Genomic DNA, 12,084 nt, shown 5'->3' with positions numbered 1-12,084 from the left:
CGGGAATTTAGGACCTTCCCTCTCCCCCTGTCATACTTTTTTGTATATTTAATACATGGAGTGTCACACTTTCTCAGACCTCTCCCCCCACAAACGATGGACATCATATTTTAATGACCCCTAGGATTTGGGGTGGTTGGTCAGACACATTTACGCAAGACTATCGTGATCCTTGATTCAAGATTTTCGAAGGTTGTTGTCGTGGTCTTGGGATTTACTTGAGTCCCTAATGATGACACACGACGAGCGTACAATAATAACACTTTATTTTAAAAGGAAAACAAAATCTTCCAGGACTCCTCCAGGAGTTTCTTTTGGGATTCTCAAGGAAATTCTTCCTGGGGTTTATTTAGGAATGCTCCCCAATGCTCCCTGAGGTTTTTCTAGCAGCTTTTTTTTGACATTTCCAAAGAGGTCCCATCTGAGATTCCTTCAAGAAGTTTTGCCAGGATTATTCTTGGAAGAACTACTGGAATTCTACCAGAAACCCTATCTTGGATTTCTTAACCTTCCGTAACTCGCGCGGTTGGCCACCTCCGTCAGCACCACACAAATGATGAATTCAAAAAGCGAGATTTTTTCAACGTGTTGTACAAAATACAACAGCGCAATCGCTTGAGGATTAAGGAATACCTTCTGAGATTGTTTCAGGAGTTCTTGGATTTCTTTAAAATTTCTTTCGAAATTTCTCTAGAAATTCCCAAAATTCCTCTAGGATTACTCCTTCTAGAACAAGTTCTAAGTTTATCCCAACAATTTATCCTGAGAATCTTCGACAAGTTTCTTCCGTGGTTGCTCCAATAATTTATTCAAGGATCGCTCTAGGATTTTCTCCTGTGATCCCTCAGGGCGCTGTATCTTAGATTCTTTTCGAGGTTCCTTCAGAAATTTCCTCTGGGGTCCTTCCAGAGTTTCTCTCTTTAAAGGTTCCATTTGAGATTCCTCCAAGAACTCTTTCCATGATTCCTTCTGAGATTCTTTCTGGGATTTCAAGGGATTTATTTTAAGAGATATCATGGAGTTCCGGGAGGCCTCCAGGAATTCCATTTGTGATTCTCGTAATAGCTTCTTTTGGAATGTGTCCTGAATTCTTAGAAAAAAAAAAACGGAATCCAGGAAGGATCTGATGGAGAAAACCAGAAGGAACTTGCTGGAGTATTTCCTCAAACAATTCCTGTAGGAACTTCATGAAGAATTCCATAAACAAAAACTGCAAGAGGAATTCCTCAAAATATTCCCTCATAAACTCATGAAGATTTCCATTAGAAACAACTGAAAGATTTCTTAAATGAATGAATGAATAAAATTGAAAGGATCTGCAGGAATTGCAATCGGAACACTGGTAGAATACCAGAAAAGAGTTCCTACATGATCCTGGAAAGAATCCGGGAAGTAGTTTCTGAAAGAATCCCGGAAGAATTGATTGATTGATTTGTCTTTATTAAAGAGACTTTCAGCCCTTGGCTGGTTCGTCTCTATCCTAAACACCCCGGAAGAAGCTTAAAAAGGAATCCTGGAAAGAGTTAAAAAAAACTGGAAGAAATTCTAAAAGTAATCCTGGAAAAAGTTCCCTAAGGAATCCACGAAAGCGTTCCTGAAGAATTTCCAGAAATAATTTGTGGCAGAAGCCCAGATGAAGTTCCCGGAAGAGGTTATGGAAGCCATTCCAGCGATAGTTCCCGAAAAAGTCCTGGAAGGAGCTTCCAAAAGAATCCCGGAGAAGTTTTGGGAGAAATACTGATAGGAAGTCTTGTAGGATTCCTAGAAGGATCTCTGAAAGATTGATGAGCTTCTAAAGAACTCCTGGGGATTGCTTCAAGAGTTCTTTCTGAGATTCCTTCAGAAACACCTTCCAAAATCCCGTCAGGATTTCATTCCATGTGAGATGGAATGAAATCCTGACGGTATTTTGAAAGGTGTTTCTGAAGGAACCTCAGAAAGAACTCCTGAAGCAATCCCTGAGAGAACTGGAGGAATCCCGGAGGTAATCCCGGGTAAAATTGTTGAGATTTCCAAGAATATTTTCATTGAATACCTTCTGAAAGTCAAAACACTTCTGAGGACATTCCAAAAGAAAATTCTTCCAAAAGGAGAATCGAGAAAAAAAAACTGGAGGATTCCCGGAACTCCTTGAGAAATCCCTTGAAGTCCCCGAAGGAATCATGGAAGGAGTTCCTGGGGGAACGTCTTGCAGTGCCGGATTTAGACTTTGGGGGGCCCGGGGCAAACCCTATCAAATGGGCCCCCAAAACCAAATTTTCCTATTTTTGAAATTTTTACTATTTTTTTTTCTTTTTTAGTGGATTCGAAAAACCTCATATCATACAACTGTTTGTTTATTTAAAAAAATATTTCATATTTGTTAGTTATTATTTTTTATACAGTACATTTGTTTCTTTGAAATGTTCAGGCCGAATATGTCTTCTGAATATGGCTTCTGATGTCTATAAAAAGTGTACGTTTTGCAGTGCCATCCCCAAAATTTCCGACAGATGGCAAACGATTCGAACAATCATTTTGATTTATGGCTCAACTTCCAAGATGCTGCTGGAACCTTCAGTTTTATTGCGTAAATGGCCTTTTGTTCAGTTAGTACATGTATTTTAAAATTTCATCCAAATTCATAACATTTATGCAAGTTTTAAATCTTTGCTTTCAGTTCTAAATATGAAATAATTGAAAATGGAACAACTTTACTTGGGTTTCTATAATTCTATGCGTATTTCAAGATTCAAATTGAACAAAGATAGGACTCTTGAAGGCAACGGTAACATTATATCTCAAAAATGTTGGTAAAACTCAAAATATAGATATGTTAAAACGCTGTTTCGAGATATTCTTGGAGGCTAGGTTTCTGTTCCTAATTTCCAAATACCGTAAAACGGGGTATCATTGATCAGCGGGGTAACATTGATCGGCTTGACCGACCTCATGAAATGTTCAAACAAGCATTTCGCATTGAATCAGTTTCTGCTAATGAATGGTATATCGTGATCTGCTGTTATTTAGCTAAATAGCTAATATTAAATGAGATGCAATTCTTGAAAATTGAATTTCATAAACATTGAAATAAATCGATTTTTCCATAACTGTGTTTCGTAACGCCATGAGATGCATTGTCAAACATTCCTGCACGGCATGAATACTAGGTACAATATGAGGTTCGAAATCACTGTATCACTTCAATATGATATCCTAGAGTTGGATTTGATGAACGAAACTATTATGAAAGTACTCTTTTTCAATAAAATATACGATTTATTAAAAGTAGGCTATCAAATCCTTAAGTCATTGTCTACCTTTAGGCGTTATTCGCGATTTGAAGGATTTGAATCTTAAAATAACTCAAAAAGTACATAACTTGTAAGAATTTGGACAACATATTCGAAATCAGCGACCCCGAATTTAGTAGGTAAGGGTATTTTCAACACAAACGAACATTGATCACTGACATGATCAATGTTACCCCAAATCAACAAAATCAAAAATTAGATTAAAAAGCCTATTTAAACATGTTTAAAAGTTTTACAATACTTTTTGAGTAGCTTAACACATAATCAGAGGACAAGTACTTGTTTTAAAAATATAAAACATGTAACATTTGCTTTAACAAGAGAATTATTCAAGAAAGATCGAAAATTCTGATCAATGTTACCCCGGTTTACGGTATCTCCAAAAGTCTTCATCATCTCTTTCCCATGATTACAGTCAACTGAATGAAGATGGGTTTTGAGCAGTTGTTTTCACAATTTAAATTTCACGCACTCTGTTTAGAAACACTTTTGTCCAGCAAATTAAAGCCACGAGTTTCTATTCGATAGGAACTTTCAAAATCTTTTCAAAGAAAATTGAGTACACCAAAGTTAAGAGAAAACATCGTGTGATGTAAACATTGAATACTGTACACAAAAGTTATCATTTTTTATTTGGATTTATTCTCAAGTGAAAAGATATATAAATGACTAGAAATATGGAGTCTAGAAATCCTTAAGGAATACAATTATGGCTGATATAGGACATGTATAAAATATGAACGCCTATGCATTAATTTATATGGTTTTGTTGAAAAATATTATATTGCTTCGGGATTCTTGGGGGGCCCCACTAATCGGGGGACCCGGGGCACTTGCCCCCTTTGCCCCCCCTTAAATCCGGGCCTGACGTCTTGGGAATCTCAGTATGAATCCCCGAGGGAACTTCTGTAGACCCCAAAAATAATCTCAGATTTAGCTACCGGAGGAATGGAAATCCTAGAGAACCCCTTGAATAAATTTGTGGTGCAGCAACGAAAGAGGAATCTTAGGAAAACTTACTGGAGAAATCGCGAAGGATTTCTTTGAGGAATTAAATAAGCTTTTCAATCTGGTTTTTGTTGATTTGTGGTAACATTGACCTTTTATAGGGTGTTGGTTCCCTTATTAAGCATGTGGCTCGCATTTTCATCCTACAAAATACAAAGGATTGAGCGCTGTTTATTGTGTTTCTAATTTTTGTATTGTTTATTAGAAGTGAGCACCCATGAAAACAAAAAGAACGGAATCAATCGGTACCGTAATAGCTTGTTTTCGATTAGGATGAATATTGGAGCATGAGATTACTGATGGCACACATACCCTAATACTGAGCTAGTGAAAATTCTACCTTCATTTTATTTGTACCATTTTTGTGAAATTCTCTAGTTCTGCATGCTTTTTCAGTCCAAATATCGTCATTTTATGTAGTTTATCATATGCAAGCATATATTGATTATTTCAATAGAACACTAAGCTCAAAAAACGCCAGCTCAAAAATGTTGTCATTTTCTTAATTATTGCCTAGTATACTTGTTCATATTTACAATAATTTCATCATCTTCATTGTCCCGAAACGCATAATCAATGTTATTGGAAAATCATTCGTTCCTAACGCAGAGAGCTTAACTAACAACGCTTCTTTTCTTTTTGCCCCCGTCGCCACCTCGCAGGAGAAACCCCACGCCGCGGCGCATCCGGCCAGGACTCGTACAACCGTCTGTTCGGCGAAGCCGACCGTCCCTACACCCCGGCCAAGAATCACATGAAGAGCAATCTGCCCATCGGTAACGACGCCACAGACGCCGGCAAAACCAACGGTCACAGCAGCAGCAGCAACGGCAAGGCCAATGGACACCACCAGAATGGAAACGGAATCGCCCCAGCTACAAATGGCCACAGCAGCCACAGCAACGGCAGCAGCCACACCAATGGACACAGCAACGGAACTTCCACATCGTCAGCGCCATCCCAGAATGGATCCACTCACAGTAAGTCGCACAGTTGTTCGTTGCTTTTGTTTTGGCCAGCGTGATCCCCTGTTTGACACACCACCATCAATCGACAACAAAACAACACCCACTCAGTAAATTGGTTTTCGGTTTGGAAGCTCACTTATGATAGACATAGGGTAGCGTAGTAGTTCTTGTTGCGGTAGTTGCTTTGATTCTTTGCTGGGGATTTCTTTGGTCACGGAGCAAAGAACGTTAATTATAAGTTTCTACACACTAACCAACACCAATTTGTCTCGCATGCTTGGGCGTAATTTTATATCAATTTCCCAGATATCTGCATTCCTGTCTCTCTAGCTAGAGGGCTGTCGTCGACGATGAGAGTGGCTTTGGCTTTACATCTTTCCAGTTGAAGAATGACAGAAACAAAAAAAAATGACGATCGACATGACTTCGTTCGCTAGGTGGTGGCGGTCTACGACTTTTTTTTTCTGCTTGCGATCCCACCAACAGTGATCGTGTGGTTCTCAATCTGTTAGGATGTTTTTATGCGATCTTGTTAAAATCGTTAAAATGCGTTTAATTTCAAGGTATGATCTTCGAAAATGTTGATCCGATATTAAACACAATAGTTTGAGATCTTTGCTCAAAAGAATTCCAGTTTGGGTTCAACTTCAGAAGTTCTGCTATGGTTGTTATACCTCTTCTCCATATTAATGTAGTAATGTTTTCGAAGCTAAAAATCTTTCCTGGTAATTTTGATTTGGACAGATAGTAATTATCTGTTGAAAACCTCTGTCAATAGACTCCATAAATCCAAGCCCATTTCGAAGAGCGTCTCCGCGATCCGGAACGGTTCAAGATAAGAAGTGCCGACGACGACGTCGAGTTGACTTGACTTGCAGCGCGCGAAATCTTGTTTACTAATGAAACAAAATGCCCTCGCCCTCGCCGGGATGGAACGGGACGGTGGCACTGGGAAACCACAGCAAAGATCGCTATCGTTTCACCTTCAATGTTTCTTCAGCTCCAGCGAGTTCTTTCGATTAATTTGTGAGTGCTTCGAGGCTCGGCTTATCCAGCATATGACAACAGGGCGAGGGGACAACACCCGCGTCCATCCCATTGGACTTTATCTCCGTAGTAATTATTCCATTCATCTGTTTGTCACGGTGGTGTACACTACGTCTACGTCGTCGTCTTTGTTGTTAGTCTTGTTCTGCGGAGTCGTTTGGATCTTTTCTGGAATGCGATAATTGATGTTCGCGAGCAGGGTGGTGCCTTTCTCTGTCTTTTCCGCTGTCTAAGACTGTTTTGTATCTTACCTATCGCTGTTCGCTTGAATATCTTCCGAAGATCTTGCTTCGCCTAGCACCAATAGGAAGTGAAACCAATTGCGTCGTGTCGCTGTAATCCATCTGGTCGCGGGAACACAATACACCGCTTCGAATCTTGATCGATTTTTACGCCTTTTTCGCAAACAATGACACAATTTGAATTTGCGCTGAAATGTGATGACTCTTACGAAACTAACGTCGCTTCGACTGATCGGTTGCAAACAAATCACTCGCCAAATCGCTCTCTCAACTGTGACGGTGATCTTCGCTTCGTTTGCTTACGTCGTATCTGCTCCGCCCAGCTCCATTCTTGGGCCTTCGCGATGGCATTACCCCTTCCAACAACTGCTAGTGATCAGATTCTCCACGTTTCATGGATAGAATTCCTCGGCCGGCAGAAACTCCCCATCAACCGAGTGGTTGCTCTTATTATCTGTCATTTACGAGATCCCCTCGCGTCTCAACGGTCTGTTCAACTTTTCAGCGCATTCTGTTTCACGTTCTCACCATCGTCCTCCTCCACACACACACCCACACTTACCCCCCAGCAAACCCCACCTTCCTCCTCACCACAACTAATGAAACAATTTTTAATTTCATGCAGTCTTCCTGAGGAGATTAAGTAAGTCCCACAGTGTTCCTTTGCCTTCCGCGCGCGCGTGTGCAAAAGCCACAGTTTGAAGAAAAGCAAAAAGTGTACGATTAGCGCACAATCATTGTCCGTCACCACCATACCATCAACCAACATCATCATCGCCTTTGCCACCCACTTCATCTTAATGCAACTCGCGTTGCTTGACACATTCTCACATTCAATTGCTGCGCTAACACTGCATTATAGTTGCTACTTCTTGAGCTGGACAACAGAATTGTATACTTGCTTTTACGACGCTGTAGACAAAACGGTTTTGACTTAATTACTACTGGACATGATTGTATCGGACTTTGACGACATTGTTGAGTACGACACGACATAGGCTGCCGCTGATTTTTGAACAGGATTTAGTTTGTAGCCGTGCACTCATAGCTTGGACAAAGCTGCCACATTCTATATATATTGCAAAATCGATATACCTAGTGCAATATCATTAACACGCCTCAGAGTAGAGCACTGGCATTTTAAGAGAGCTGATTTTTTTTTTCGTGTGTCAGAAGATTATAACCAAGCAACATCATTAAAGAAATTTCATCCATTTTAACCTTAAATGTCAATAACAAACTGACGCTTACAGTATCCTGATCACGTCGTCAGACTTCATGTTAGTGTCCAATTAAGGATCAATCAATCACCCCTAAACACCAATCCAATTCATAGTCGGGATTCCTATAGCACGGTGTCGTCCACTTAACGTACATCTGAATATTTTTTTTCCGAAATACCAGCTCACTATCGTAGTCTACAGTATTTTGTATGTTCCAGAATATTTGATTCTTGACTTGATATACAGGGGATGGCCAAAATGTTTGGGATAGGCAACTTTTTTTCTCTCACAAAAAAGTTCAACATGCTATAACTTTTCATAGGATGCATCAAAAAATCTCAAATTTTGACTGTTTGTCAACCTATTCTATGTGCATCATTGGTACAAATTTTGGCTCGATTGATTAATATTTAGCAAAGTTAGAACCGTTCGGGTAAAACACTATTTTTTACGTCAATGTCAATAAATTTTAGTGTTGATATCCAAAGATTTTCCACTTCTAGTCTCAAGTTATCTTTAATCAGATATATTAGAGCCTATTTAGATTAAAAGAAGAAGACATTTAGTAATGTTTGTGTGGTATTGTAAATTTGTCTTATTTTCCTCTATATGGGTAAAAATTTCAACCCGGTATAACTTAATTCGCCGTAAAAAAATATTACATTTTATAATGTTGTATTAAGTATCAATATATTGTTGTTAAACGTTAAAAAATCATTCAATTCGGTTCACTGCTTTCCGAGATATGACGGCTCAAAAATGTGTTGTCTAAAAAATAGTGTTTTACCCGAACGGTTCTAACTTCGCGAAAAAATATTCAAACGAGCCCAAATTTGTACCAATGATGCACATATAACAGGTTGATAAACAGTCAAAATTTGAGATTTTTTGATGCACTCTTTGAAAAGATACAGCATGTTGAATTTTTTTGTGGGAGAAAAAAAGTTGCCTATCCCATGCATTTTGGCCACCCCCTGTAGCTCGTATCAATAAGTTGGCTCCAGAGGCACGTTCTCCTCTATTTGGGAAAGTTTTGCCATCGCCATGAACACGACGAGCCTATTCATCATCTACTTGAGGGAGAGGGAAAGGAAAAAAAGGATAGGATGGGGGAGAGGACATGTAGGGGAATAGGATCGTCATCCTAGAACAGGGCACTAACGCATAAGCGTACCATAATAAGTTCAAAAAGCGCCCTGAAAAGGGCACTTTTAAAACGCATAAAGCGTAAAGAGAGCCTGTAGCTCTTCCAACAGTGGGTCAAGAACAACAGAACTTCTTTAGGATTCAGATTTCTGAAGTCAATTTCACTGAATAAATGTTACCGAGTACTCGGAAACGCAGTTGCGCAAAAACTGGACAGTTACATATCAAATGATACGAAGTTCCATGATCGCATTACCAGCTGAATCAGCTGGCTGAATATTCGCCATGTGATAGCTGAGCCGGCAGTGGCCAGTCAATGCTTTGACCACCACGCTGCAATTCTGTTTATTCAGATTTGTTAGATTCTTCGCCATCCCTGGAGATAGCTAAGTACCATACAATTTTGTTTGACGACATTACTCCATACTATTCCATTCCATTGTGCTGAGTGGCAGCCCATGTGTGAATCTGCAGCTGCAGCTTAGCTAACTCAGGCCCCATGAAGTTATGTGATGCTCCAGTGCGAGCTAAGTCATCAGCCATTCCATTTCCAGCGATGGATGAATGGCCAGGTACCCATACAATGTGTACTGCGTTTGCTGAACTCAGCTCCTCGATTTGAGTTCGACAAGCGATAACTATCTTCGACCTAGAGTTGGCCGAAGCAAGTGCTTTAATAGCAGCCTGGCTATCTGAACAGAAGTATATTACTTTGCCCATTACGTGCTGCTGAAGTGTCGATTGCATTCCTCACATACAAGCAAAGCCTGAAAAATGGTGCAGTGTCTACCAATTGAGTAAGAGTGATACAGCTTTAGCTCACGGGAATAAACGCCAGCACCTGATCGACCTTCGAGAAGGGAGCCATCAGTGTAACATACGATGCCGTCTGAAATACTTCTTTCTAGATATCCAGTTGTCCACTCTTCCCAGGAAGGGAATTTCGTGAAAAATGTCTTATATGGAAAATTACAAACAATTGTAAGATCACTTGCAGCAAGGACAACTTTGTCCCAATCCACACAAAAGTGGAAACAACGAGGTATGTGTTGAGCTGCGGTTCACAGGAGTTTCCTCTAGTAAACCGAGTATCGATTGGCGGTAAGTGCAAGAAAGTGCTTCTTGATTGAGATGAATGTGTAGTGGCGCAACGTCAAAGAGAACTTCGAGCGCTGCCGTGGGAGTTGATGAGAACGCTCCAGACATCGCTATTAAGCACATCCTTTGGAGATGGTCTAACTTTAATTGGATCGTTCTCATTTCGCCCTTTTGCCACCGCACAAGACATCCATACGCCAACATTGGCCGCACAACAGTTGTGGAAATTCATTTGATATACTTGGATTTTAGACCCCAAGTTTTACCAAAGGTTCACTGGCATTGTAGGCCATACAAGCTTTCTTGATTCTGATCTCAACGTGAGGTGTCCAGGAAAGCTTGGAATCAAGAATAACTCTAACGTACTTTACCTGATCAATCACATTGATTTTAGAATCAAAAACGCAAAGGTCGAACGCCATTACGATTTCGCTTTTCCGTGAAAAGAACAATATTATGTTTTACTAAGATTAACCATAATGCCCTATTGACAACACCAATGCGTTTGTTTACGTTCATAGTCATAGTCTCTCTCTTCAAAACATATGAAAAATCAATGTCTAAAAGCTACTCATTTCTTATTGTCTTTTTCCTCATAATACTTCCTTGGGTGAAAACTAACAGAATAAAACAAAGACGACCCAAATCGGACGTTCCGTATCGCCTCTATCTACTAAACAATCAATCTCAGCGCACGAATCGAAAGCTAATGTCTAATGAGCTTCTTGGACGTTAACTTTGAAAAAGATAGTTTAAAATTCTTCAAATAAAAAAAATGCTGTTTTCGGACATTTTTGATGTTTTTAACCTTAAAAGGGATACCTGGGGTCCATTGGACCCTAGCCGCCTTTCAGAGCTCGTCTTTGATGGAACACACTCAGCGAGGTGACGAAACTGAGGCCATGAAGGTATCCCTTTTAGGATTAATATGACAACAAAGCTTTTGTTAAAAAAGTTCTACAGAATTTGCCCGAAAATGTTCTCTATTTTTTTTTCTTTGTCAACAAAACTCTATCTTTTGTAGATTAGACAATAAAATGATTCTGAAAACATCGCTTCAATTGCATTAACTTCATGTCATCACTTTATCAGTTCGCGTGTTCGTTTATTGCATGACGACGGCAGCTGCTGCTGGTGTTGTCGTTGCGAACAGAAAACGAGTTCGCTCATTTTGCCGCGTCCCATCTCCGCTTGTGGAAGCATTCAAGTCGGAGTTTGGTTTTCCTAAGTCGCGTGCGCATACTAAGTGCGAACCGCAAGAGGAATATTTGGAGAAATTCTTACCTAATCTTTCAGAATTCAGAAATTTTAGAAGAAATCTTCAAAGGAAATCTGGGGGGAAATCCATAAGAGATATCCAATGGAATCACAGGAAAAAAATCAGGAAAAAAAGTTCTTGGAGGAAGTGCCAAATCATTGGAGGAATTGCCGAAGAAATCCTTAACAAAAATCATTGAGTAATTCCTGAATAAATTATTGGAGATAAGTTTAGTAGTGAATCTTTGGGCAGACTTGTAAGAGACTTATCAAGACCATTATCAATCTCTCAAGGAATTTCTAGATGTATCCATAAAGAAATCTCTGAAAAGTCCTAGGAGGGATTCTTGGTAAAAAATATGAAATATTCCTCGGAAATAACGCTAGAATAATCAATGGTGGAATTTTTGAAGAATCAAGAAATTTTTGAAGAAATTCTTAAGTAAATCTTGGAGAAAGTTCTGATGAAATTCTTGGAAGATTTTGTTAAGATATCGTTGATGGAGCTATTAGATGTTTGTACACTTGGAAAAATCCCTAAAGAAAAAAAAAACTATAAGGAGTTTGTAAGCAAATGATTTGCGAAAGTTGTGAAAAAAATGTAGGATTTCCTAAGATAAATTTCCTGAGTTATCTTTGAAGGAACTCCAACATAATTGGTTGAAAAATTCCACATAGGAATACTTGGACGATAGTCAGAAATTCTTGAGAAATTGTAGAAAGTACTTTTTTGTAATTACGTTGCAAAAAGTCTTACTTTTCGATCGGTGAAAGTGCAGTGAAAAGGCCTACTTTTCTACAT

The 12,084-nt window shown here is 39.4% G+C and overlaps 1 protein-coding gene across 7 annotated transcripts in view; it reads left to right on the top strand.

Moving 5' to 3' along the window:
- Positions 1-12,084, top strand: part of LOC109405001 (microtubule-associated protein Jupiter) — a 526,579-nt gene that overhangs the window by 504,699 nt on the left and 9,796 nt on the right. For 4 of the 7 annotated variants that reach the window (XM_029871335.2, XM_029871344.2, XM_029871327.2 and 1 more), the window contains one exon: positions 4,964-5,281. The exons of 1 other annotated variant lie outside the window; for it this stretch is intronic. In XM_029871335.2, the coding sequence (XP_029727195.2) occupies positions 4,964-5,281 (318 nt within the window). Of the gene's footprint in view, positions 1-4,963; positions 5,282-7,183; positions 7,202-12,084 lie in introns of all 7 variants that reach the window. 2 more of the 7 variants (XM_029871323.2, XM_029871317.2) reach the window with 1 other exon arrangement.

The sequence above is a fragment of the Aedes albopictus genome, chromosome 3 (genome assembly GCF_035046485.1).
Source record: "Aedes albopictus strain Foshan chromosome 3, AalbF5, whole genome shotgun sequence".
NCBI classification, from domain to species: domain Eukaryota; kingdom Metazoa; phylum Arthropoda; class Insecta; order Diptera; family Culicidae; genus Aedes; species Aedes albopictus.
Note: the sequence above shows the minus strand (reverse complement) of the source record. Positions and strands in the feature narration are given on the sequence as shown.